At 53.6% G+C, this 27,929-nt stretch overlaps 1 protein-coding gene and 1 long non-coding RNA gene across 2 annotated transcripts; one reads left to right on the top strand and one right to left on the bottom strand.

Moving 5' to 3' along the window:
* On the top strand, positions 1–459 carry LOC118502234. The gene is made up of 2 exons (XR_004904943.1): positions 1–193; positions 224–459. It is a non-coding gene; the product is annotated as an uncharacterized LOC118502234 (long non-coding RNA).
* Positions 90–27,883, bottom strand: HEATR6 (HEAT repeat containing 6). The gene is made up of 20 exons (XM_028520699.2): positions 27,587–27,883; positions 25,074–25,181; positions 22,374–22,514; positions 21,785–21,900; positions 20,633–20,747; positions 18,853–18,954; positions 17,889–18,026; positions 15,729–16,036; positions 14,780–14,957; positions 14,183–14,389; positions 13,704–13,803; positions 11,210–11,565; positions 9,590–9,712; positions 9,151–9,237; positions 6,515–6,649; positions 5,552–5,674; positions 4,657–4,781; positions 3,805–3,901; positions 2,611–2,815; positions 90–958 (listed from the first exon to the last, which is right to left on the bottom strand). Exons 1-20 carry the CDS (start codon positions 27,845–27,847, stop codon positions 417–419), a joined length of 3,567 nt encoding a protein of 1,188 aa, XP_028376500.2. The 5' UTR covers positions 27,848–27,883; the 3' UTR covers positions 90–416.
* Positions 27,884–27,929: the final 46 nt, after the last annotated feature.

Here is a 27,929-nt window from a genome sequence, read left to right on the forward strand (position 1 = left end):
TGTGCCCTGACGGGGTTGAACCCACAACCTTGCGGTGCTGAGACGATGCTCTAACCAACTGAGCTATCCAGCAAGGGCTGCCTTTTTTCTCTGAGACTAAACACCCTTCACACTCCCACTCTGCTCAGCCCGTCCTACCACCCAGCTCCTTGGCTCCTGGTCACACAGGTCGGAGGTCCCAGCAACCCAGACCGTGGCCGATGCAGCAGGACCACTCTCTAAGGTGGCTAAGCCCCGTTAGAAAGTGAACACAGCTGCTAATTCATTCTCAATAAATACTCGACCCAGCACTTCTGCCCCTAAGGTCACCGGTATAGTCGACGTATCTGATGCCCAGGCTTGGGTTTTCCTGGTACCACCTGACCCCTGGGAAGCATGGTGGAAGAGTCACCGATTCATTCAATCAGGGGGTGCACTTAGCACCTGACTGAGTCAAAGTAAACGGCCAGGGTGTCCTGCAGAAAGCCCACGATGGCCCTCTGGGCTGTGTCGCCAGGCGGGGCCTGGACACCGCTCACGTGCTCCAGGGCTGTTTTGACCATCTGGTCCCTTCCCTGCGGGCCGTGGGGGGCTCCGCTGTCATCTCCCTCTGCGCCCGATTTTAAAAACTGCAGAATGTAGGGCTGGACCATGTCCCCGTTCACCTCCAGGGACTCCCCGATGCAGGGCAGGTCCGGGGCGCCGGCCAGGCTCAAGAGGTGAACCAGCGCCTGGCAGATCTGGGTCCGGAGGCTGGCGCAGTACTTGAATTCCAGGAAGTCCGTGGTGTCCTCGCTCCTCTGCAGGGCGGTGACCAGCGCCCGCCAGATCTGCGCGTACTGGCCGGCCGGCCCGTAGTGCTCTCTCCTGCCCGGGAGCGACAGGGCGGCGGCCGACCTGATGCGCACCTTGAAGTTCTTGCACGAGGTCACCACCGAGGTCAGCGCGTGGTAGGCCTGGGAGGTCCACGGGGCCGTTCCTAGAGAGAATAAGGTCGTTGAAAGAAGGGCAGGCTTGAAAGCAAGCACAGGGAGAGGGATGGGGCCGGCAGAAGGCAACGTATGCATTAGTGCTCCAGCGAGTCAGCCCACGCCCCAAGTCTCACAACAGAACTGAATTCCCACAGTCCTCACCCCACAGAACCTGGGCGGTGAGTGACTGCATGTGGGGTCCCTGGGTGAGGGGCCAAGCACCGGCCCCCAAACCTCCCTCTTTCTGTAGGCGCGCCCGCCGTGTGCTCAGGGCTCTGCCACCCGGACAGTGACTCTGGTGAGTCTGCAAGAGGCGTCCTCCCTGGGGGGATGTGCTGAGTGGGTCAGGCCCGGTGGGAGGAGCGCGGATGGAAGTGCAGCCCCACCGCCCTCCCGGCTGGCTGCTTCTGAGCTCGCCCAAGCACCGCTGCCCTGGACGCTGTGCAGCCGGGCGCCCGCACCCGCTGGAGCCAGGAAAGGACACTCCGTCCCCCGGATCGGCACCAGACACTGCCCCGGACACAGCAGGCCGCTCACGTCAGTGCAAAGCGGGAGGAGGCGCCGCCTGGGCAGTGCCTGGGGGACACACGCCCGGAGTCACCGAAGGCTCCGTTTTCCAGTTTTGAGGAGATGACGTCCCGACTCCCCTCCCCCTTCCCTCCTCATCAGGGCGAGCGCTCCCTGGCCCCTTTCACTTCCGGGGGCTTCTCCCCCTCGGGGTGGGCGGCTGCGTAGGATGCAGCTGCCCCGGCCCGTCCGGCTGCCTCGCCCCCCAGGGACAGCCGGGCGGACGGCCACCGGAGTCAGCCTAGCCCCTTTCCTCGGCGGAAAAGCCCTACGGCCACCTCCCCACCCGCTCCCGGCTGACGCGGTCTGCCCGGGTGCTCTTGGCGGTAGTGAGGGGGCAGGGCCAGGCTCCCCAAACTCGGTGCCTGCTCTGCTGGTGCAGGGAGGGTTCGTGCCCAGGAACACACCCTCGTGCTTCAGGCCTGGTCCCAGAGACGAGTGCATCAGGCGGTGCTGGCGGCTGGGGCGCACGGGGCTTGGAGGCCACGGCCCACGTGTCTGCGCAGCTACTAGGCACCGGCGGTAGTCGCGGTGCACGGTGTCATTACTCGGGGACAGACGGCCTCCTTGTGGGAAGTGTTCACCCGAGTACCAAGGGCTCCCTGTGCCCCGGGCCAGTTTTCCCTTCATTTTTTCCCTGCTGGTTAGAATGGGGTACACGCATTGAATGGGATTTAGAGAACGATAGCAGAAAATACTCCTCCTCCTCGTCCCACCCAGAGGCAATCACTGTGAATAATTAGGGTGATTTCCTTCCAGTCTTTTCCCGCCCATCTATTGAGATCGTACTATAGAAACATGTTCACATCCTGGTTTAGTCTCCTTCACATCAGAAATGTTTTCCCAGGTTATCAAAAAAATGTTCGTAAACGCCACTTTAAACGGCAACAAAATATCCCGTTGAATACATACACCACAACCTATCTCAGACCACGCGCCTGAACTTGGATGCTCGGTGTTTCCATTTGTTTCCAGCGGTGAGACACGTAACACTGTGACGAGCCCTGAGCCCTGACAACCGTGCAGACTGGAGTGAGCCGTCCCGACCTGGTAAGGAAAGGCCGGGCCTGGGGGCGGAGGAAAGCTTTCATACCCAGCGGAAGAGCGGGGTTCTTGAACGCGTTCCCCATGGCGTAGCAGGCGTTCCATCGGACTTTCATGGCGGCCTCGGTCAGCACGGCCGAGATCAGGGCCTGGACGGACTCCTCCACGATCTCGGCGAACCGGGGCTTCTCCATGTGGCACGGCTGCAGGAAGTGGAGCAGGTTTCCCAGGGCCCGGACCGCGTTGCTTTTCACCTAGGGTGAAGTGTGAAAGCCTCAGGAATCTGTTTTCCCCAAGGAATGGTTCAGAAAGTATAATTTCAGCTTTAAAAAACCTAGGAGGTCCCGGACGCCTTGAAGCAAAAGAGCTAATGAGAAATGCAGCCTGCGAAGGTGCGAGTGTGCGGAACTCTGCAAGGTCTCGTCTGGCCGGCGTGCTGAGCCCCCAGGAAGGGGAGCTGCCGCAGAGCTCCCTGCACCGGTGGTTCTACAGTTAGAGTGCACTTCAGAGACGATCCCCCCCTGCAGTCACAGCGACGGCAGGTGGAGCCCCCCGGGGCCACAGGGCTGAGCTCGGCTGGGAGGGGGGTGGTTTCACAACCCAGACCAGTGCTCTTCCACCGGGGAAAAGTACTGTTTTCTTTGTGGCATACAAGCGTCATCTTGGGAGCTTTCTTTTTAAACACCGATCCCCACACCCTAACTGCAGAAACTCTGATGGGCCCCCCAGGTTTTCGGAACCACGGCACCGCGGGAGTCTGGTCTGTGTGAGGTGCTCGGAGACCAGGCATCTCCGAGTCCCACGAGGCGCACTAACAGCGTCCACATCGGAAATGAAGGCACCGGCCTCTGGAGAAGTCGCACAGCGTGCCGAAGGTCACCGCCTCTGAAGGGCGAGCCGGGGTTTGAACACGCCCGCCTGACCCTGCAGCCCAGGGCAGCGGGCATCAGGCCTGTCCGTGTCACAGGGACATTCATCCCCGAGGGCTGCTCGTCTTTCTCACTCGTCGATTCTACTCAAAGATTTTTTTGAGAAAAAACAAACAAACAAAAACCCCAAAACAAAAACAAAAACAAAAAACCCCCAAACAGATGACACTGAAACAGACGGGGACGTATCCCGGCGGAGACCACAAACGGCACCGAGGCTCTCGCGAGCAGGGGGGTGGGTCAGAAGCACACTGCGCGGGGGTGGGGGTGGGGTCCGCCCCGCTGCCCCGTGCACAGGGGCCGGTCTGGCGTACCTTGTCCTTGTCTCTGGATGCTTCTATAGCCGACCGCAGCATCTTCAAGAGCAGGAGACCGGAGAACTCCTCCTGGAAACTGGGGTCTGGGGTGTCCCTGTGTTGGCCAAAGCAGGCAAAAGATAAAACCCACTGAAATGGATATACATAAACACAGTCAATTACGTGACTAGAAAAACTTGAGGAAAACAGCTCAACAGATCTGTTCAGCTCATACCAAAACTCACAGTTCATACTGTTTGACCCAGTAGGTCCACATTCAGGAATGTGGCCAAGAGAAATAACTCCAGTGGAGATTCCCTGGGCAAAGAGTGTTTGCTGCATCTCAGAGCCTGAAACACGTAACTGTCCAGTGACAGGGGAACGATGAAATGACCGCCCTGTGGCGATGACACTGTCATCGCAAGCAACGATGTATAAACGTCAGTGGCAGTCAGGGCTCAGCGACAAAGAGCAGGTGTGCGAGCGGGAACGGCTGCCTCAACCGAGAGGAAGGGAGGGGCACGGACCAGCCCTCCGCCCTCCTCTTCGGTCCCCCCGACCTGTGAGCACACTGCTCGAACACACGTGTGTGGTGTGCGTGCAGGAGGGGGGCGGCCACTGCAAAGGTTTTGGATTCCCACTTTAGTGTTTCCACGTCTCCTACGGCCCGGGCACACTGCCCACGTGAGCATGCCGTGCTCTGACACACGGCACTAAGAACCGCGCACTGGCCTGACTCCTTGGAGGACTGACTGTGAGACAAACAGGGGGGGAACACTGACTACAGAATGTGGGGGTGTCACTGCTAATTCCTGCACGGCGGGGACCTCAGCCTCGGAGTCAGTCCCGGGGGAAGGAGTGGTCACCCACATGTTGACGATCAGAGTGTCGGTCAGGTTGCCCAGGGACCAGGCCGCCTTGGCTCGCACGTTCAGGGACTTGTCTTGAAGCGACATCAGTATCGCATTCGCCGTGTCCGCCACGAAGATGACGTCCTACGAGACAGACAAAACCAAATGACCGAGTGACCCCAGAAACTCGCACTGCCACCCAGGAATTCTCAGTTGTTCAGACGGAGTGCTAAGACCTGACCACAAATTTCTGCCTGGAAATCAAAATTCATCCACCCAGTGGGTTTCCTGTTCTCATGCACTGCGATTTGGACGCCTGCTGAAATCCCGGCGATGGGTCTTCCCCGGATTTAACCCATCGATGTTTCTCTCCAACATCGATGTTTCTCTCCAACATCGATGCTTCTTACCCTCTCTTTCTCCCTCCCTTCCCCGCTCTCTAAAAATAAATGCATAAGCCCCGGCTGGCGTAGCTCAGTGGATTGAGCGCGGGCTGGGAACCAAAGTGTCCCAGGTTCAATTCCCAGCCAGGGTACATTCCTAGGTTGCAGGCCACGGCCCCCAGCAACCACACATTGATGTTTCCCTCTCTCTCTCTATCTCCTTCCCTTCCCTCTCTAAAAATAAATAAATAAAATATTAATAAAAAAGATTATTAAAAAAAATAAATGCATAAATAAAATCTTAAAAAAAATAAATGAATGACAAGCATTACCATACTTTAGTAGCAATTAAGGAAGATTACAAAACAATTTAATTTCCATTACTGTCCAACTCAAGAGCTCTACGTCCACCAAAAAAAAAAAAAAAAAAAAAAAAAAAAAGGCGGAGGGGCACCCCGAAGGGCCTGCAGGGACCTGTCCGAGGCAGGGGGAAGCTCGGACCTGTCTGAGGTGGGGGGGAGGAGCTCGGACCTGTCTGAGGCAGGGGAAAAGCACGTAGACGCCCAGGGCCCGCGAGGCGGCGGCTTTCACGAGGCGGTTCTTGCTGTCGTTCAGCCCGAGCAGCACCGTGATGCACAGGATCTGCCAGTCGCTCTGCAGCGGGCAGGGGTGGGGAGGGCACAGGAAGAGCGAGAATGAAGGGCTGCGAGAATGAAGGGCTGCGAGCCACGTCTGTGACGGGTGGCTGTGACGTGACCGTGTTTGGGGTCGTGTGCAGGAGGCGAGCACAGCCGAGACCCCGAGGCCGCCTCGGAGGAGAGCAAAGGCGCGCCTCAGACCCAGTGCTTGTGTGGGCGTCCCCCCGGGTCAGGGCACACACGGTGGCGTCTGCGACCACAGCCTTCACGACCCAGTGATGCCGAGGTCACTCCACCCTCCTCCTGCGCTGCCCTCCTCGCGGGGGGCCGGCTGACTGAGTCAAGACGGGTGTGAGCGCTGCTGAAAACTCAGGAAAGGGGCAGCGTGGATGCCGCGCGTGCTGGGCGCTGGCCGGGTGTTTTCACACCCTTGTTTTTTTCTTTTCCCTTTCATGTACTTCTTGTTATTACTCACGTCATCTCCATTTCATAGATGATATAATGCAGTTTTAGAGAAGATAATCGAAAAGCCAGAAAGTGGAAGAGCTAGGACATAAACCCAGGTCCTTCTAACTTCTGGATCTGAATTCCTTCTGAATCTGACTTCAAAGCCTCTATCCCCCTGCTTCTCCCCCGCCTTCTGAGCGCGGGGAGGACAAGCCCTCCTGACGCATCAAGGTTTTAGGTTCTCCCCTGCCCTCCCCACGTGCTCAAGTAGGACGAGCACGTTCTCCTCGGAGAGGAGGAGGGGACGCTGACCGCTAGCTCGGAACAAGAAGGACCCGGAATGGGACTCGAGCTGGGACACGCAGGGACTCCCCGAGGGGCGAGGGGCGGGGCCACAGGCTGGAGTTACCGGCAGGCTGCTGAAGGCGTCCGGCAGGATGGACGACAGGGCATCGCAGGCGCTGGCCTGCAGCGTCGGGTGCTCGGAGTTCTGCAGGGCCCGGGGCAGCGGGCCGCTCAGCATCGCGGTCCAGAACAGCACCACCTGGAGCGGGGCAGAGGCGCAGCTGCAGCCCGGGGCACCGTGCATGGGGCCACACGGACGCCGAGACAGCCACTGGTGACCGCGGTCCTGGGACACTTTCTCCAGCGGCAGCCATTGGTCAATGCTGTCACTGGGGCCTCCACAGTGATGGAAGGAACCTCAGAAACGACCGAGTCAGCCGCCCGTTTTACTGCCAGGAACCGTGGTCTGAGAGAGCCCAGCGACCCCGAGACCATGGTGAGAGGGAGGATGGCGGCAGCAGTCACAACAGCGGCGGGACCGGCTCCCGTTCCTCGGAGAGCTCCCAGAGGCCAGACACTGCCTGAGCGCTCTACATAGTACGTCAACTTGTCTTCACCGGCAGCAGACCGCGCCGAGCGTGCGTCACTCACTGCCTCCGTGTCCCCACAAGGACACAGACGCACGAGGACACAAGTGGGCAGCGGAGCTGGACTGAAGTCCGGGCCACGGACACCCAGCGCAGGCTCCTCCAGTCGGGTTCCTCGTGGGCATGGAGACCGGGATCCGGGGGTCACGTAGTGGCCCGGGGGCCTCGGGCCAGAGGCAGAGCCGGAGCTGCGTGCTCGGCCTCGGCCTCCTCACTGTGCAGCCCTGGGCGAGTCCCTAAACCTCAGCTTTCGTTTCTCCTCAGTGAAACGGGGCAAAGACGTCCACCCGGCAGAGTGCACGTGACAATACAATGTGACACTGAGTGCAAAGTGCCTGGCAAAGTGCCTGGTGCACGGCGGACTCTGAAACTGAGCCGCAGGCGCTGCTGTGAGCGCTCTGCAGAACCATCTCCCTCAATGCCCCGGCAGGCAGGCGTCTGAAGAGTGCCCTTCCAGCTTCCCTCCCACGCTCTCTGAAACCCTGGGTTCCACTCCGCAAACCGGTCTGGGGTTTCGGTGCCAAGCGTGGCCGTATGCCCCGTGCACCACCGGTGCTGTCCTCCCCACAGTCCCAGCTCCTGGAAACCCGGGCTGGCCCTCCCCACCCAAACCACAAGATCGCGGACAGCCGTGGTTGCTGAGCTCCCAGGTGGCCCGCAGAGAGGCTCTCAACCTAACGTGCAGGAGGCCTCCGTCCCCCCCTCCCCCAATGTCTGGGGCTGCCCTGCGTGACCAATAAGATGACGGTGTGGTAATGGCGCCATGAAACTTCTGAAGCTAGGTCATAGGAACCCTGCGTCTCTCTGTCTCTCTCTCTCTGGCTCACTTGCTGTGGGGGAAGCCAGCTTCCAACCCCAGAGACCACTGAAGCTGCCCCCAGGAGAGGTCCTCCCGGGCAGAAGTGAGGCCGGCTCCCAACAGCCAGCACTGCCTTGCGGGGCATGGTAGTGAGCCACCTTGCAAGAAGACCCTCCAAGCCTGCCCAGCTCTGCTGACGGAAACCCCCTGCCACCATCCTTGCAAACCACCTCTGGGCAGAGCCCGAGCCAGACCCCCAGCTGAGCTGCTCTCAATTCCTGACCCTGAGAAACTATGAGAAAGAATAACTGGATACTGTTTTAAGCTGCTAAACGTTTAGGGTAATTATCACTCAACAACAGACAACACAGAGAGTACATCCCATTTTCACAGATGAAATAATACTTGAGTGTGGACAGTTAAGCGTCTTGCCCGGAGGGACTGATGAGTGGGGAGGAGCTGGGATTCAAACCGGGTCTGCTGGGCGGCGAAGCTCAGCTCCCTCCCTGCGCACGGGCCGTCTCAGCTTCCGCGGCAGACTGAGCACAGCAGACTGAGCACGGGGCTGGGGCTGGGCACGCCTCATGCACTGCGAGGACGATGGGGACGGCAAAGGGAAAGGATCAACAGGGTGAGGAGGCGGAGGGGAAAACTGCTGAGTTGACTTTGCTTTCGGCACTAAGCAGGAGCCTTTTTTGGTGAGGTCACAGGTTCCTCCCCCAAAGAGGACGGGCACAGTGTAGGGGAACAGGCAGGACCCAAGATCACGAGACCCTAACAGGAACCCTGGGAGGGGGTGCGGCGGGGAGGGAGTTGAGGGGACCAATATTCACTGGGCGCCACCACTGGTCAGCATCTTTTCATTTCATTCACTCTCCCAAGGGCCCACGCGTTCAGGGTTTTTGCTGCTCTTGCAGATGAAGGAACTATGCTCACGAGCACAGGGCGTTAGGTGGCGCCCCCTAGGGTCTGTTCGCTCGCCTCCCGACTGCGAACGCACGGCTCTCCCTGCCACTCTGCTCTGCCTCGTGGGCAGGCCGAGCGACCAAGCCAGGTTTTATGCAAAAGGAATAATTAGTTGGCTTTTGCATTGCTGGCTGTGTGTTTCATGCCATCTTACTACGTACTGAACTGCAAATAAACTGAAATGCAGATAAAACCCGTTCGTGCTAGCATCTCGCTGCCCAAGGCAGTAAACCGTCATTTCTGACGTCGGAAGAAGCCCTGCCGTCCAGTCCCCCTTGTCGCCGGGCCTCACGGGGGACCGACTGCGGCAGGAGGAGAAGGGAGGCCTGTGAGTCCTCAGTCACTCACCAAGGCGACGGGCACTCTCTGGCCGGGGGCGAGGGGCGAGTCGGGCTTGTACTGCTGTATGATGCCTGTGCCCAGCTCTTCCAGAAGCTGTGAGGGCAAAGCAGAGTGTTAGGACAGCGGAGGGAAAAGACTACTTCGGAGACCACCTCAGACGAAGGGGAAAAGTAAGTCCCGACTGATCCCCTTTCTCTTCTGTGTAGCTCCCGTGGCAAAGGCACTCTTTCCAGGAGCAAAGTCACCAGCTGTTTACAGTGCCGCTGGTTTCCTACTGAATCAGCTCTTTGGGTTCATGTGTGGGGCCGAGAACAGAGGAACACACACGGCTCCCCACCTGAAGCCCCTTGAAGAAACCTCGGGACTAATGAACATGTTATATAAATAAAAGGAAGAAGATAAGAGTTGGTGGGGGGGGGAGCATGGGGCTTTCAATGAAAATTACCTTCGCTCCGTGGAGCTGAATGGACGGATCTGCTTCCCCCATGCACTTGCAGATCACCTCTCCAAGCTCCATCAGGTAGACCTGAGCCACGGAGAAGTAGCCCCTCGCCAGGTGGGCCAGCACCTGCGGAGAGCACAGAGCACGGCCCGCGGCCTCAGCGCGGGGCGGCAGCACCCGGAACGGCGTTTCCACATTTTGGAAACGGCTCCCACTTCGCTGAGGGCTGGGATGCGATGCTGGATGGAATGAAGGACAAGCACAATCTTCATTTCATGGCTAAAATCAGTGAACTGTATCATGTCATTTTATGGTGGTTTACGATTTATGAAATATGCTTCTTTAAGATTATCGATGTTATCTCATTTAAGTAAGCCTGGGTACAATTTTTTAAGGTAAGTCTTAATGAAATGTTTCAGCTGAAGAGACTGAGGCTGAAAAAGTTGAAGGCCCAAGAGGTTAAAGGATGTGAGACAACCAGCGGCAGAGCCAGGACCCAGCCCATGTCCCCGGTCGCACTTGAGCACAGAGACGGCAAACGCTTTAGTCTAGGGCTGTTTTCTTCCTTTGAAGATGCACTTACGGTGTGCTCTCCGGGCTTAAGCAGGTGTAAGACCAAAGAAACTTTTATTTCACTTTAAGTTGCAGAAATCAAAGATGAACTACACAATTTCTTTCAGAATTACTCGAGGTCTGTCCGGAAATAGTCCAGCCATTGTTAACACAACGAGAACGGTTTGTGCAACATCCATGTGACCCGGCAGCCCAGGACAGTGGACTGGAATGCACACGCGTGAACAATGACGACTCCCCTGCACTAGTCAGTGGGGGTAGCAGACGCCACTGAGTGAGCACGTGTACTGTGTGGCCGTCTCACTCAAAATGACTGAGCGAGCAGAGCAACGAATCTGCACCAAATTCTGCACTAAACTTGAACATTCCTCCATGGAAACGATCTGGATGAGTCAGAAGGCCGCAGCCATGGGCAACTGGTGACTGGCAGCTTCATCACGACAGTGTGCTGCTCACGCATCACGTCTTGTGCAGAGTTTTTTTTTGTGAAACATTAAATCAGCCAGGTGACTCACTACAGTCCAGATTTGGTGCCCTGGGACTTCTGGCTTTTCCCAGAACTAAAATCACCTTTGAAGGGGAAGAGATTTTAGACTGTTGATGAGATTCAGGAAAAGACGATGGGGCAGCTGATGGCCATTGGGAAAACTGTGTGAGGTCCCAAGGTGCCTACTTTGAAGGGACTGAGGTGTCATTGTCCTGTGCACAGTGTTTCTTGTAGCTTCTTCAATAAATGTCTCTGTTTTCAAAGCACATGGCTGGATACCTTCTGGACAGACCTCGTACAATCATCACACCCACCTGTCACAATGCCTGAGGTGAGCAAAGAGGCTCACAATGCAAAGGAACAAACCTGCCATTTTCCAGCCGAAGCCCCCGCCACCACCACAAGGAAACAGCGAACTCGGCACTCACGCCCACAACACACCTCCTGCCGACACCGCTGACACGCCGCCCGGCTCTACGTTACCACCACGGACCTGCTCTCACCGGCGCCCTACGAGGGAAGAGCCATTCCCCACCCCAGAGCCGAGCAAACGAAACCGCTACCTGCAAGGCCTCCAGGCGCATGGGGGATGGCACGTGGGCGCTTCCCGCCGCAGAGCCGGCGTCGCCGCCCGCGCAGCAGCCCTCCCTGGGCAGCACGACCGTGGAAATGCAGAGTCGGATGAGCCAGCAGGGCTCCGAGGACCCCGCTGGGGAGCCGGCTGACGCGTCTTCCAGGAAGGGTCCTGAGGGGGCCTTCTTCCACCAGTCAGGGTGGCACAGGTGGGGAGTTGCGGAGTTGCTGTTGCCGAGCCCGGAGGAGCAGGGCTGCTGCAGAAGGAGCTGGACTTCAGGCAGGGGTGCGTGAGTGGACACTATGGCTCCCAAGAGTGTGAGACTGGACACACGGACATTAACATCTGTCAAAGGAAACGGCAAGAGCCTGTCGCCACGGGAACAGCTATCAAAGGACCGCAGTCACCCCTGCAGGCATTAGGAGTTACGCCATCCTTGCAGAGTCTGAGCCTAGCTCACTGTGACCTATATTCTAGTTTACAGGAAGCGCACAGGACAGAAATGTCAGTTAAATGATGTTACGAAGGAACTGTCAGGCAAACGGAGGATGTGAGACACTCCATGAGCCCACTGGCTTGGACTTTCCCAAAACTCAGGATCACGAAAGAGAAAAACAGGTGTGGGCTGTTCTGAATTTAAAAAGGCTAACGTGCCATAAAAACTGAATGCAAGCCCTGGCTGGCATAGCTCAGTGGATTGAGCGCAGGCTGGGAACCAAAGTGTCCCAGGATCGATTCCCAGCCAGGGTACATGCCTGGGTTGCAGGCCATAACCCCAGGCAACCGCACATTGATGTTTCTCTCTCTCTCTCCCTCCCTTCCCTCTCTAAAAATAAATAAATAAAATCTTTAAAAAAATAAAACAAAACTGAATGCAACACATGAAACTTGAATGAACATAGGTCTAAAAAAAAAGCCACGAGAGACCTCTGGGACACACGGGGAAATGTGAACGCAGACAAGATATCAGACAATATTATGGAATCGATGTAAATTTCTTAGGGGCAAAACTGGTTTTGTGTTTTCTGGGTCTTCATTCTTAGGATATGCATGCTGAGGTATTTAGGATTAAATACCAGGCTGTAATTTACTTTCAAATGGTTCAAGGAAAAAAGTCTGTCTAGTTTTATATACACACACAAAAACACACATATATACACCCATGTGTACATACATGCACAGATACATGTATGTAAGAGACAGGGAGAGCGAACATGACAAATACGAACAACTGTGAGGTCCAGGTAGAGGTGCACAGGTGTTCAGTGCACTGCTCTGTCAGGTTCCCTGTGGGTGGGACATTTAACACTAAAAGGCGGATGGAAGACGAAGGCAAACACCTCAAAGGGACCTCGAGTCAGAGCCCACGCCCCTCAGCATGCTGGGGAAGCAAGGCGGGTGCAGGGGACAGGTGGGGACAGGCGGGGGACTGAGCCAGGAGACCTGGGCTGTTCCAGTCACCTCTGCCCCTCACGTGAGGAGACACCCTACGGCCTGATCTGTATTTCAGAGTCCCATTTCACGCACCGGGAAAAGGCGTGACCTGGACTTAGTGTACACTAAGTGTCCTCATCTCAGGTGAGCCCCCGAAAGCCCTACGGGGCCGGTGTAATCCCTCCTGTCAGGGGGAAGCTGGGGTTCAGAGGGCCCCGGACCACGGGACGGCAGAAACGGGAGTCAGGCTGCCCCCCCCCCCCCCCCCCCCCCCCACAATGTCACAACACACCTACACCCCTCCACCAAGGTCTGCAATTCGGAACGAAAAACTCAACTGAGCAGCATGGTGTCAGACCATAAAGCTTGCAAACAAAAGAAAAACAAACGTTTTAAAGGCGAGTGCTCACAGCGCATATCCAAGGACGCGCAGAAGTGGGCTGCCATTGTTCGCATGGAAAATAATGCGATCATTAATAAGTAAACGTGTTCTGAGTACTCACAGCTACAAACCCACTTTTGCCCACCTCTGTGTGTTGTACGTGGGAGTGACTCAGGAGATACCCAGGAATGAGGCGCTGCAGTTAGTGGGGATTTGAGGGTCTGAAATTTTATCTGATCTTCAGAGCAATGACGTGAAAAAAGTTAGGTTTTCTATCCCAGTGTTTCCCTCCAAGAGGATGATGTCCAGCTGACTGTCCGCCCATCCTGTCCTGTGACTAACGGGCGTCAACTGTCACTTACTAGAGGGACCCCTTGCCCTGGGTGCAACCCGAAGGGCCCCTCTGATTAGCACGAACTATCAAAGATACATCGAATTGAAAATCAATTTTACAATTGATTTTCCAGGTCGCTTCCTTCCAGGGGTGCTTCAGGGGCAAAAAAAAAAAAAAAAAAAAAAGTGAATTCTAGCAATGCCTGATCTTCCTGAAAACCTGGGGAGAGCACACAGAGACGCCCTGGAGCCACACAACTGCTGTGAACACCCTTACACTAACATCTAGGTCTGACCGATATAAAGAAGCAGCCGGCTGTAAACGCCTACCCACCTTTGTGGCGGATGTAAGGCTTTATTTGGTTCCAGACTTTGGTCAGCAGGCTGAGCTTCAGTCGGTTGTAAGGCGAGTTGGACACTAAATTCGCAAGGCACTGTGAAGCACAGGAATAGTGCGTCAGCGGGCCTGAGTCGGCCATGACGTCAAGACAAAGTTTTACAGCATCTACTTAAAAACGAAACGTTTTTCACACTTATTTGAAAATCATTCTTTTCCTTTTGTGTCTTCTTCCCGGGGGTGGGGGAGGGCACTTGTTTTCTCACTGGTACAATTTAAAACTAAAAACAAAGGGGTGTATTGTAGTAAGTCATTTATTTGGACACACAGAGGCGGTGGGTAAGATCAAACCGTTTGTAGGTACAAACAGGATAACTTTAAATAAAACGACCACCTAGGACTATTCTCCAGCGAGGTCACCTTTCGGCAGTGTGACACATGCCGCAGAACTGCCGCAGATAGCCGGGCTCACTCACCTTAATGATCTGAGTGAGGGTCTGCGAGGACGACTCCGCCACCAGCGCCAGCAGGAGGCACCGGTGCAGCTCTCGGACGCTGGACGCGACCATGGCGGAGAAGGGCGTGAAGGCCCTCCTGTGGTCGCTGGTGTCCTCGGCAACGGAGAGAAACTGCTTGGAGCCCTCCAAGATGGCAGACAAGGCTTGCAGGGCGCAGGCACGCGTCTGAAACGCCAGGGCGGGTCCCAGCGGTGAGCTGAAAGTCAGGGGTCGCACCCCCTTCTTCCCACACGCGTTTTTAATTTTCAAAGTTTTTAGGAGCATTTAAAAAAACACATTGTATCTATTGACCTTCAGAGGGAGGGGGAGGAGGGGGACGAGAGGGAGAGAAACACAGACGTGGGAGAGACACGTCGTCCGCTGCCCCTCGCCCGCAGCCCAGGCCCGCGCTCAGTGAGCCGGTTTCCTGCTCTCCCGCCCTCCGCCCCCGGGGGGTCTCAGGTCAGGGCCTGGGCTGCTGTCGGGAAGGGCTGCGTTCAGGTAAGGCTGGGCAGGGCGGAGGAAACAACAAAGACTTCCCCGTGCTTCTCCCCAGCGGAAACCCAGCTCCCCCACCTTCGGGGAGGGGTCCTTCAGCGTGAGCGTCATCAGGGAGACGGACTGCGGGCTCCCGAGCTCGGGCGTGTCGGACACGAAGGCGGACCAGTAGCCGTACAGGACCTTCTTCTCTATGGACTTCACCGTGGACAGAAAGCACGCTAGCGCTCCCTGGCGAACTTTGGCTTGGTAGGACCTTTCAAAACAAAGTCTTTTTTAAGTTTTTTCAAAATGAAGGCGTGAAATACTATTTATTCCAGCTCACTCAAATAACACATGGAGAAATTCAACATTCTAAGTCCTAACGATGCCAACATGACATTAAAAATTATCTTTCAAAATACAATTAAAACATGTTAAAACAACTTGTTTATATAACACGTTGATAAAGTCGATTGAAAAAACAGCACTAGATGGACCACAAGAGGGCAGCACTTCCATGCTAAGGAACTAGTGCTAGACGAGGGGCGCTGCAGGGCACCCAGCCATCCCACACACACGCACTGAGGACCCACGTTTCTGTGCCAGGCATCGTGCCGAGGGCGGGGGACAGGAACGGGCCTCCTGCCACTGACCAGCTTATTACCGGCAGAGACGTGGCTGAAGAGATAGCTGTGTGACACGTCATTATCGACACGAATGCAAAGACAAGTAAAAGGGCCACATGGCAGAGGTCCCTAAGCCAGGACAGGGAGGTGAGGCTCAGGAAAAGCTTCTCAGAGGACACGACTGCTGAGTGGTGGTTAACGAGGCAAAAAAAAAAAAAAAGCGGAAGACGGAGTACTCCAGGCAGAGAGAGAAACCCCACGTACAAAGGCCGAGCAGCAGAAAGAGGCAAAGTGCAGAGAAACGCAAGGCCCCACAGACAAGAGAATCTTCAGGTGAAATCACACGCAGCGGCCAGTGTTTCAGGCAGAGTGATAAGAACTTACATGCAAGGCACAAAAATATAACAAAATACCACTACCTCATTTTACTCTGCATGCCTCCCTCGGCGTCGGAGTAGTCCGACTCGCTGCTGCTGACCCGCTTCCACACGGAGGAGCTGAAGGGCGAGGGCACTGGGTCCTGCCCCGCGGCAGCTCCGCTCCCCTGGAACGGCGAGCCCGGAACACCCAGGGGGCAGGGAGGCTGTGCGCCCCGCTCCTGCAGGCTCGCTCGGCCCGAGCCGGCGCCTGGGGCCGCTTCTCTTTCTCCACCGGACTCCTCTTCCTCCTCCTCCTCTTCTCCTTGCTGCATTTTCCTTGGTTTTACCTTTGACTTTTTCTTTTTATTCTGATGGCGGGAGCAAAGGGAAACATATACACAGCAGTGATTTCAAAACAGCTTCTAACTGACCACTGATACTTCCTCATTTGCTAATTACCAAATATGTTCCCAGCATGTAGTGGGAAGAGAGAAGAAAGTGAAAAAGTGGCACTTACTTAGTACCCTCTGTGCCGGCCACTGTGAGAAGCGCTTACACATACCCTACGGGGCTATGAGAAGCAAGGAACGAAAAATGTGGGACAGGGTGACCCTCGTGGCCTGAGGGTAAATTCCACCTCTGTGACTCGCGGCCAGCCACTGAGTGTCTCTGAGTTGGGCCTCATCACCTGCAGGTGAGAGGCTGACGCTGCGGACCAGGCCCAGTTGTGAACACATCCTGCCCTCTCAACCAGGTTCTGCGGGAGAATTAAGGGCTACAGAAAACGACCCTTGAGGCTGTTTTCCCAGTCCTCCCGGGTGAGATGTCACAGGCTCAGTGCCACTAATGTCTCTCCTCTGATGTTAGCTACAGGGCACGTTCCAGGGCGCTGGCGCTCTGTAGGTGCAGATGCTGAGTAAAACCCACTTTCTCCTCTCCTTTCTTTCTGACACCCCCAAATCTTTGGAATCTGTGCCCTGCCCCCCGCATTCTCCAAGTCCCTGATCTTGGGGAAGAAGGTCCTCATCCCTTCCACCTTAGATCATTAATGTGGCTCCAGACTCGCTCCCTTTCACTTGCTACCACGGTGATTTTTCTAAAATGTAAATCTTGTCATCACGCTCTGCTGCGTAAGGTTCTCCAGTGAGTCTCCACCACCTCTCGAGAAAAGCCCACATTCCCTGGCACACTGTGCACGGCCCTTAGGATCTAGCCCCTGCTGTGCACCCGCCCCGCCCCGCCCCACCCCTCCGCATACCTGACACCCCACGCCGACGCTCTCATTCTCTACCTTCCAGCATCTCCTGCCCCCTCAAAATGAAAACACCCCCTTTCTGTGCTACCATTCATCCCTGAGCCTCAGTTTAGCCACACCTTTTAGACAGCCTTCTCGCTCCTCAGTCTGACTGGGCGCCCCCGGTGTGTTCCCCAAGTCCTGTGAACGAGCGGACGAAAGGGGTCCCCACACCGCACTGCGGTTGTCCGTCCATCTTTGCCTCGTCCCCCCGGCTCCTAAGAACAGTCCGTACTTCAAGGTCAGTGCAACGTCTGGGCTGCTGCAGCGTGCAGTGAACACTGAACACGTGGGTGAGCTGAAGGTGTGACACCCCGGTCATGCATCTGTGTGTTCCGGCTTCCCCGCCAGAAACGCGAGGGCGAGGGCAGCTGTCGGGCGAGGCTGGGGACGCTGGTGGGTGTGGGGGTGCGACGGGGGTGCGTCGACTGGCAGTTGGGCCCTGATGGTCTCGAGTGGGGTCGGCAAACTGCAGTCCACAGGCAAGCGCAGCCGAGCCCACAGCCTGACGCTGGAATGCAGTTTTACTGGGACACGGCCACCCCCACTCATCCACACAGTGTCCGCGGCTGCCGCCGCCCGAGCTGGCAGCGGCCGCAGAGGCCCGGAACACGTCCCGGCCAGCCTCTCGCAGACAAAGGCTGCTGCTCCGTGATCTTGAGCCTTCGAGGGGCGAGGATGCTCGGCCTGGGCGTAAAGCGAGTGCCCGCTCTTACAGCCGTTACCCGCACTGGGCGTCTCAGGGACATGAGACGCTCCGACTGGCCTCCTCAGCTGCGTGGCGGATTTAAACTTACTCTGCTGAAACTCCTAAACGGAATCAGCTTCGAGGTGGGCCTCTGGCACGGTCGTGACCAAATCACACAAAACACACGGCAAGCTATTAAGAACAACCCGCGGCTCACACTGAAACGGACACAACGTACCCCGGCCGGCCGGGAAGCGCTGGGCTCGCTGGGCTGCAGCCTGGCGGGCGGCCGCCCGTCGTACTGCGGAAGCGGGGTCGGGTACAGCACCGCGGGCATCTCTACGTGTATTCCGGGGAGCCCGTGGAACATGGATTTCTGACGACGGTGATGGTGAGGGTGAGGAAGAAAACACACACAAAACACAACTCAGAAACCAGAATGACCCATCACGTTCTGGAGCACCTGACAGAACAATGTTTGGAGGCTGTTAAGGAAACAGAAACGGGAGACAGGCAGCTTGTGGGACTTACAGGAGAGTTTAGTCTCATCCCGTGGGACATGACTGGGTCAGATCAGGTTAGATTTTATTTTAATTTACTTACTATTTTTATTTATTAATTTTTATACTTCAGCCAGTTTTGTCTGATTATATTACCTAAATACAATCTTTTCAGTTTAGCTCATCCATGCCCACCCCTGGACATCTGTCCCCCGCCCCCCCCCCATGTGTTCCGGAGGAGGGGAGATGCTGGCACAGGGGAAAAAACAAAATTTCAGTCACAACAAAGCTAAGTGGCATCGCACGTGGCTTTAGTCTGAGGCCAGCACAAAGCTTCACACTGTTTTCTGAAGACAGCAAGGCCCCGTGGAGGCTGGCCTGGCCTTCCCACGGATCGGCCCGCTGCTGGGGGTGGGGGCTGGAGCCAAGGAGAAGCCCTGGTTCTTCCTTCAAATACAGAGACGATCAAGATCATCTAAAACTAAACTGTCTACAGATCATCACACCCATTCCCTTCCTAAGTTAAGCTACATAGATGAAATTTTAGAATTTGATACATTTACTAAAGCAAGGCTTATTCTTTCCAGTTCTTAAGTACGTTTGAATAGGAACATTGTATTCTCCTCTCTTAAAATGTAACACCCTAAGGTAGGGAAGACACCAGCCGCCGCGGGTGTGGGGTTCGAACAGACAACGCCTCACCTTCAGCACAGCCAGGAGGGCGCCCAGCTCCTCGGTCTGTGTCAGCTTCATCTTCCCGCCGTTTAGAAGAGACTGAATACCTTTTAAGGCATTTTGTAACAACTGGGGGGGGGGGGGAAGAGACCAAGTTAAAAGGCAAGTGAAATCTGGTTGTCCAGGGATCGACTTTCTAGCACCACTTAGGATGGAGGACGAAATGTCTTTAGATGGTGAAACAACCCTTGAGACAGGGAAGGGAAAAGAACAAAAATGAAAAAAAAAAAAAAAAAAAAAGACGATCCAGAGAGGAGGTCTGATGACTGATTATTTTCCAGAAGAACGGAGCGCTCTAAGAGTGGTCTTACGGCACATGTTTATAAACCAGCAGGTATAAACGGTGAGCAGGGACAAACGAAGAGCCGTTCGGTGGGAAGAACGTGCTAGGAACGGAACGTGGCAGCAGAAGTCAGCAGTGGGGAGTCTGAAGGCAGCAACCCCAGCAGCTCTCAGAGGCCAAGAAATGAGGTGGGGGAGCAGGCTTCCGGAGGGCAACCCCCACCGAGATGGGCTTTTTCGCTCAGTAACGCCCTCCCAAAATGCTGTCCTTAAGACACCTCCTCACACAGAGAGCACGTACATTGCAGCCTTGTTTGAAATAGTAAACACACTGAAAAAACTCCCACTTCCGTAGATGACAATGATTATACAAGAAGCTAACCCTCTGCTACACGTCAAAGTCAACAGTAAGAATGGCAAGCACTTTCAATGCTTTATTTCACATCCTCTCATGAGACCCTTCATCCCATTTCACAGATGGGGAATGTGGGGGCTCAAGAAGCAATTTTCCCAAGGTCTGCCTGCGGGAGTTAGAGAGCATGCGATACAACAACAAGCACTGAGGGGGTCCAAGAGCTATTAAGCTTAAAAAGGAGAAAAATGGCAGAACAACATATTTAACATGATCATTTATATATAGAAAAAGAATCTGGGGGCATGCTGAACAATATGTTCCCGAGTGCTTGTGTCTGAGCAAAGGACCACATGGAACTTAACCATGTAAGATCTGTAATTTTTAAAATGTGCCACTCAGAATTTAAAATGTGTTAGCAAATTGTCATATTGGCATCAGATTAAAAAAGATTTTATTTATTTATTATTAGAGAGAGGGGAATAGAGGGAGAAAGAGAGTGAGAGAAACATCAATTGGCTGCCTCTGGCACACCCCTAATCAAGACCTAGGCTGTAAACCAGGCACGTGCCCTGACTGGGAATCGAACCAGTGACCTGGTTTGCAGGCCCGTGCTCAATCCACTGACCTACAGCAGCCAGGGCCTGAAACTGTATTGTTTTTATAGTTAGGAAGGGAAAAAAAAAAACAGTTTTCTTTAAAAACCTTGCATTGCAAAACAAAAACAGCAAACGAATTAAAAAAATTTCTTATCATTTAAACCTGAAAGGTATGATTTCAGTCTTTTCATTTATTTTTTTTACATATTTTACTGTTAGTCTATATAGTTGTCCCCATTTCCCCCCCTTTGCCCTCCTCTGCCCAGCCCACCCCCACTCCCACTCTCACAGTCCATCCCCACCCTGCTGTCCGTGTCCACGGGTCATTCATGCGTGTTCCGTGACTAGTCCCTTCCCCTTTCAGTCTCTTCAGGTTATCAACACTCCACTGATGCCCAGATCTCTAACAAAACTAGCGCAGCGACCAGATCGAACTCTTTGGTAACAGCTTCTGCTCCACTGCTGCTTGTGGACACGCCTGCAACGGTCACAGGCCAACGGCCGTCCCACCTACCATGCAGAACGTGATATCGTCCATGTCAGGCGACTTTGGAGACTGTAACGTGGTCAAGAAAGCCTGGAAGCAGATGTTCTGGTAGGGCTCCTCCAAGTACGGCTGTCCGGGCACACTGCACACACACAGAGAAAGCGACTCAGACCCTGCCTCCTTTGAAACGGGGCTTGCAAAAGAGCAAGAGCTACAAGTAGCAATGACGTAGACCAATGGAGTTGGAATGCACCCTTGAGTGAAACTGTACGGTGGGAGACCGTGGGAGACCGGGGGAGACCAGGGCACTGCGGTTAATGACTGCTCTGGGAAAGGCAGAAGACTGAAATGAACAGGAAGAAGGACGGATCCACGGGGAAAAGTCACAGAGGTTTGTCGTGGAAGAGGAATGGAGGGAAAAATCTCGTTTAGTTCTGCGGGTCCTGTCAGGTCAGAATCGCACAGCTACACCTGCCTCCCTAGGCCCTGGACGGCGCTGCAATGCAGAGACGAAACACCGCACGCCAGTTCAAGTTCGCGCTGTGCTTCCTCTACTGCAGCAACCTACAAGTGGGCAGCTGAGGTGGCTTCCGTTTCTTAGAAGAACTTGGCCTTGATGGACAAATCTCATCAAAGCTTCCATTCATATGAATACATCCTTCTAAAGACTGAACAAGGTCAGAATTTATACCAGTAGAAAACAAAACCTTGACATGTTGCACATATATCACTTTAAACAAATATTTTATTTATTTATTTTCTAGAGAGAGGGGAAGGAGAGGGAGAGCAACATCAATGTGCGGTTGCCCCTCACATGACCCCAGCTGGGGGCCTGGCCCACAACCCAGGCTTGTGCCCGAGGCTGGGAATTGAACCTGCGACCCTTTGGTTTGCAGGCCCGTGCTCAATCCACTGAGCTACACAAGACAGGGCACATATATGACTTCTACTATATTTAGGGATAAGGTCCTAGTCTATTTTTTCATCTCTTTATGAGCAATATTAAAATTAAAAATAAATAATATAAGAGGATACTATTAGCAAAGAACATGGGAAATGCAAAGTAGGTTATTTTCCTAAGTTGGCTCTGGCTTCAGACCGACTGAACCACCCACCAAGGACGCAGGAACGCACCTCCCTGCATCACTACAACTGGGCGGTCCGGTCGGCTCCACCCACCTGAGACACAGGTTCGCCATGCAGTGCACTGCCGCCCTCCGAACCTCGGGGTCCGGCTGGGCCAAGTCGCTCAACTTCACCAAGAGTCCGCCCTTGCCCAGTAAGTCTGGGAGGTACTAAAACGAAACAACAGCCAACGGTGAGCAAATAACAGTTCTGGAAAACATTACTCGTTAGACAGATTTCATTTTTTTTTAACTAAAGGGCAGTAGAGTAGCACAAGACCAGCTGCTAGGTGTATCTTTCAGGCGGGCGTGCAAAGACATCCCCGAAAGACGCAGGGAAGGGTCCTCACTCCCGCCTGGGGAGGTGCTAAGGTGTCCAGTCTTGGCCGCACGGCCGAAGGGTCACCGTAACAGGGGACAACAGTTAACACTCTGAGGTGCTAAGCAGGTCGCGAGCACCGTCTCCCTCCCGGAGGAACCCGCCTCGGAGCGGCTGGGCTGGGGCTGCTCAGGCTCAGCGAGCCAATCGCAGGGCAGGAGCCTGGACGAAGGCCTGTGGGTCGGAACCTGCGCCCCGAGCCCTTCAACCAACAAAGACGAAGACAAAACAGACAGACAGAACGCCAGAACACAGTTCACGCCACCTTCTGGCACTTGGAGCCGTTGCCGTAAACCAGCGCCGCCAGGGCCTGGAGCACCTTCACGTGCGTCCAGCAGCTGCACTGCCGGAGGGCGGACGCCGCGTACGCCAGCAGGAAGTCCAGGTTCTGCTCATCCACGATCACCTACAGACAGGGGAGAAAGTGCAACGGCCGGACTTCAGAAGTTTTTATCCTTTTCAGACACGCACGCTCATCTGAATTGCGCTGTGTGGTGGGTCCGTCTCCTTGTGTCAAAAGGCTCAGCTCTAAAGGCCTTGGAAGTCTGATCCAGACGGGGCCTCCTTACCCCTGGGGCCGCGTCCACTTCTCCCGTGCACTCCCCCCACTCCGAGGAGATCCCGGCAAATTCCTCATCACTTTTCCCCGAGCCACCCAGACACTGGTGGCCACAGACAGACAGACAGACAGACAGGTGAAGACTCAATCACTGAACTTTCTTCCTTCAACTAAATTGCCTTACATGTCGTAAATGCTCAGCCAACACATTGTGAATGAATGTCTACTAAATAGCTACTATATTTCCCCCATAACGCGGCGAATACAACACGGAGAGATGGCCTATCCCTGCTCTCCAGGCATTTGTAATCTCCGTGGGACAGGGCGGGCTAATCCAAACAGCAGCTCACAGACGATTGAGATGAACTGTCATCGAATGCTAGAAACTTGCTTAAGGGCTGGAGATGTCACAGGTAATTAGAAACAATTCCAACTGCCAGTGCAACGAAGGTGATACACCTGAGAGCAGTAAACATCCAGAAGCTACCACTTCAGTCTGAAGGAGTCCGAACCTGAAAACAGCCTCAGTCCGTTTGGGAAGTCACACGCAGCAGACACTGCCGGGAGCCCACCGACATTCTCGTCCTCTGCTTCTGTCTGGGTGCCCACCTCTCCCACGGGGGACCCGAGGGTAAACCCCGGTTAGTCTAAGAGAGCGGTTCTCTACCAGGGGCTGTCTTGTCCCCGTGGGGCCATTTGGCAGCATCGGGAGACATTTTTGATAGTCACGACCGGAGGGACGCTACTGGCGTCTAGTGGGCAGAGGCCGAGGATTCTGCTGAACCCCCTGCAATGCACAGGGCAGCCCCTCACAACAAAAAATGATCTAGTCCAAACAGCAGCAGTACCAAGGCTGAGAAACCCTGCGGTTGTCAAGGGAGCTGGCGCCCTCCAGGGGGTCCTGCCGTCCCGAATGAGACGGTGCTGAGGGTCCTCAGATATCCCACAGCCAAACACGAGGGGAGGACTGCAGGAGGGTCCGTGGGACAAACTTCCCCGTTCTCTTTAATCAAAGAGACACAAAACCAACAGTTCTTTTGCTTCTGCTCGGTGTTATTTACGTATTTTGCACGGGCTGCCTGGGGTGGAGCAGCCGCACCACGACCCCACGAGATGCTGGCTGAGCACAGCCTGTGCACAGTGGCTCCCTCACAGCTGCCTCCCGCGGGGCATCACCACGAACAACTGTTCAGCTGCACTGGGTTGGCTTTTCTGTTTCTTGGGGCCAAGAGCCCCCTAAATAGCACAATGCTAACTGGTAAAGTTTGTGTGAACTACATTCATATACTCACGTGCTATCTTAAAATAACAGCCTTAGTGGTAGTATTCTAACTATTTCTAAAAAGATAATAGATTTACTTAGCGAGCCGGAAAAGATTCTGGAGAGAAGGGAGCAATAGCACAAACCTCGATATAAATGAAAAGGGTCTTTCTATCCAGCATCCCTTTGCCCCCAAGCTACACCTCTTGTTTTATAAAGACCAGGAGACAACAAATGGCGGCTTTGGGAAAGAGGAAAAAAATATTGGCAGGAAAGGGGTAGAGGATTATTTCAACTCATTCCTAGATACATCTTGGTCAAATGTATCTTCCATGAAAAATTCTAAGACCTGGGAGATAAATGACATTGGTTTCTTTAGAATACCGCTAATGAAGAAACTTCTAGAATTGTGCAGAATATTTTTTTTGGTCAGAGTTATATTTGTTTTAATATTATTCTTAGGGGGCATTTCCTTTTTCTTTAGCTTCTCAAAAGAGCACCCTACCATTCCTACCACAGATGTATTGGGTTGGCCAAAAAGTTTGTTTTTTTTTTTCCGTAAGATGGCTCTAGTAGCACTTAATTGTCTTTAGCTTCATTCAAAACATTTTGTTAGAATGTATTGTGACAGCTGTCATATCAGCATGCATTTAAAAAAACTTATCAAAATTGGTGATTTTGTGTAGCCATTTTAATATTGAAGATGGAAGAAAATAAGCAACATTTTGGGCATATTATGCTTTATTATTTCAAGAAAGGGAAAAACACAACTGAAATGGAAAAAAAAAAAGACTTGTGCAGCGTATAGAGAAGGCGCCGTGACTGACTGAATGTGTCAAAAGTGGTTTTCGAAGTTTCGTGCTGGAGATTTCTCTCTGGACAGTGCTCCACGGACGGGTGGACCAGTCAAAGTCGATGGCGATCAAATCGAGACATTAACTGAGAACAATCACCATCACACCGTGTGGGAGAGCGCCAACACACTCAAAATACCCAAGTCAATAAAGCTATTGGTGAAAATGAAAAGTGTGTCTTTGATTTACAGAAAAAAACTAAATGGCCTTTTTGGCGAACCCAATATTTCAAAGGTACTTAGCGATTCTCAAAGATCATAACCTGAATTCCAAAGTTTCATCAACAGTTACCTGTAACGTGTTAAGTAAATGGTGGATAAGCTGAGACACTTTGCTGACGAGATGGTTCTGACCGAGAGGCACCAGCCGACAAGCGTGGACGAGAAGAGTGCTGACCTCCTACGGAAACAAAAAGGACAGAGAAAAGGTGACACGCCTACTAGTCAAGGGAAGACCCTCCCGCCCCCGAAACACAGGCAGACAGGAAAATAACAGTGAATGTTAACACTCCAAATAGGGAAAGGTGAAATTTGAGGTAGAAAATGACATCACAAAAACACGATGTGCTGAAAAAAATGAATCAATGTAGTTTGTGTGAAGCTCAAGACCCCAGAGTCTCTGTACAGGTAGAAGCAGTGCAACTAAAGAACCAAAGAAAGGCTTCTATAATATGAAAGCACACCCTGAAGTTCAAAATACCAAAGAGTAGCAAACCAGATTCTCAATGCCACCGGGAAAATCGGAAATGATGCTTGTGTGAATTCAATGTAAAATTAGGGACTTCTAAAAAAATAAATTGCACTATTCATTCACCTACTGACATTTATTGAATATAAAGGCTCTGAGCACCTATGATGTGCCAGGTAGGAAGCTAGGTCTTTGTGCTCCAAAGGTAAAAAACATATTTCTGAACCCCACAAAGTTCACAATCTAATGAGTGAGATGAAAATACTCACAAATAGTTAACGTGAACTAAGTGCTGAAAAAATTAAGTACAAAGTCTGGAGACAGAGTAATTAGGAGGGTCTTGTGGAGGCGACTTTAAGCAGAAGCTGGAATGATTTGAAGGATGAGTGAAAATCTACAGACAGATAAGGCGCTGAAAGACACTGCAGGCAAAGGGAACAGAATGTGCCCTGGTCAGAGTGGCTCAGTTGGTTGGAGCATCATCCCGTAACGGAAAGGTGGAGGGTTCGATTCCTGGTCAGGGCACATATCTAGGTTATGGATTCAATCTCTGATTCGGTCATGTACAGGAGGCAACCGATTGATGCTTCTTTCTGACATGAATGTTTCTCTCTTTCCCTTCCTCTTTTTCTACACAAGCAATGAAAAAAAATGTCCTTCGGGTGAGGATGAAAATAATTTTTAAAAAAGGGAATGAAGGACAAAGACTTGGAATACTAGCGGAGTGAAACGCCAGCAGGTGTGTGAGGAACACTACATTGTAAAGGACCGCATACAGGGCACAAGAGAAGAGGCGACAGGACAGGACACAGGAAAGGCACAGAGTTTTGGTGCAACAAAAGCACATTATACAAATAAAAAGTCCCATCCCCAACTGCTCCTTAATCCCACTCTGCTTCCTGGTGACACAAACTATTCTTCTGTTGTGAATTCTTTGTATCTATAAATGTACATACATTTAAACCTCCCCACCCTGTATCGGTCTCACACTGTATGAACTGTTCTGGAACTGGCTTTGACCATTTACCAATATGTACTGAACTATTGTAATCAGATCTCTTCCCCACGAAAGAAAAGCTCACTCTGGCAGCAGAGCAAAGAATGGTTTGGAGAAACGCTGGCCTGGAGGCAGGCAGTGAGGTAGACAAGCCAAGGGCAACGGTCCAAGAAAGTCACCTGGCCTGGAGGCACTGGCAATGGGAAAACAGAGGAGGAGACGGACTGAGATACATTGATGAGACAGACTGTCAAGAATCCGGAATGGACAGGATCTGGAGGGCAGGGACGAGGAAGATATGGTTTGTGCCTGTGTGACTTGGCAGACAGTGCGTGTGCGTGTTTGCGTGAGTTGGGGAACAGGGCCAGCTGGGAGATAATGTGCTCGTTCTTAGGAACTGTCAAATTTGAAGCACCTGTGAACACCAGAGGCAGTGGTAGGGTGGGTCAAGAGCTCAGGGAATTCAGTAAGTAGTATCCAAGACCTGATGTGCGTGAAGAATACCACTGACACACTTCTAAAGAGGAGGCAGAGAGGGCATAGCCTAGTGTGAAGGAACAGAAAACCGCAGGGAATTTATGGCAGACTTAGGTTCCAATTCTAGCCCTCCCTTTGCCAGCAACGGGGCATTGGATCTTCATGAGTCTCCATGTGTTTATCAGTAAAATGGACCTAATGATAGCCACACTCTATATTAAAGTTCTGGGAGCCATGCACGGGAAAGCACAATACGTGATCCATGTACCATGTCCTCCATAAATAGTAGTAGTGAATTTTATATACAGAATATTCTGGATGCAGGGGGTGAGGCGGGAAAGGGCGGGGGAGTGGAAAGTGGAACCAGAGATGACACATGCGTGGGTATCAGAGCAGAAGTCAGCAAGTTGGGTTTTGAAAGATGCAAGTTTGTAAAGCACTTCACAGAGACTTCCAGATGGAGGGAAGAGGATTTGTCACGGTCGGGAGGTGCAAACCAGCCTGGAATTAAGGAATTCGCAGTTGGGGTGAGAAAAGCCCCGGAGAGGCAGGCGGGAGCAACCAGCTAGGGGCCCTGCGGGGTGGGGCCGGGGCCGGGCCAGCAGATGCTCCCGGAGTCCCCTCCGCGGGACACCCCGCCTACCTCCGGGGCCACGCCGCCGCCCTCGCTGTAGTTCTCGGAGATGAGCTGGTCCAAGAGCAGGTGGATCTCGGTGCGGGAGGAGCTGCTGTCATCCGGGCGCAAGGCGCAGAGCCTGGCCGACAGGCGGCGGAACCCAGTGCCCAGCTCTCGGGGTAGCTCCCGCGGCGCCTCTCGCGGCGACCCGCCCAGCAGGGAGCTGGCGACCTGCACCGTCGCCATCTTTCCTACGTTGAACAGCGGGGGGAAGTACTTCCGGGACATCCCCGGCTCCACGCTCCAGTTCCGGAAATGCTTTATTCGGGCCAGGACCCGAGGCGCCTGCGTTCCTAGACTTTGGGGGAAC

This window comes from Phyllostomus discolor, chromosome 8 (genome assembly GCF_004126475.2).
Source record: "Phyllostomus discolor isolate MPI-MPIP mPhyDis1 chromosome 8, mPhyDis1.pri.v3, whole genome shotgun sequence".
Classification (NCBI taxonomy): Eukaryota; Metazoa; Chordata; class Mammalia; order Chiroptera; family Phyllostomidae; genus Phyllostomus; species Phyllostomus discolor.

Excerpts from the sequence above, each read along its gene's own strand:
- HEATR6 (XM_028520699.2), bottom strand. The coding sequence starts at position 27,847 with ATGTCCCGGAAGTACTTCCCCCCGCTGTTCAACGTAGGAAAGATGGCG. Across the intron at positions 14,958-15,728 it reads GGCATGCAGAGTAAAATGAG|GTCCTACCAAGCCAAAGTTC; the intron begins GTAGTGGTATTT and ends TTGTTTTGAAAG. Across the intron at positions 4,782-5,551 it reads TTTTCCCCTGCCTCAGACAG|GACGTCATCTTCGTGGCGGA; the intron begins GTCCGAGCTCCT and ends TCTGTCTCGTAG.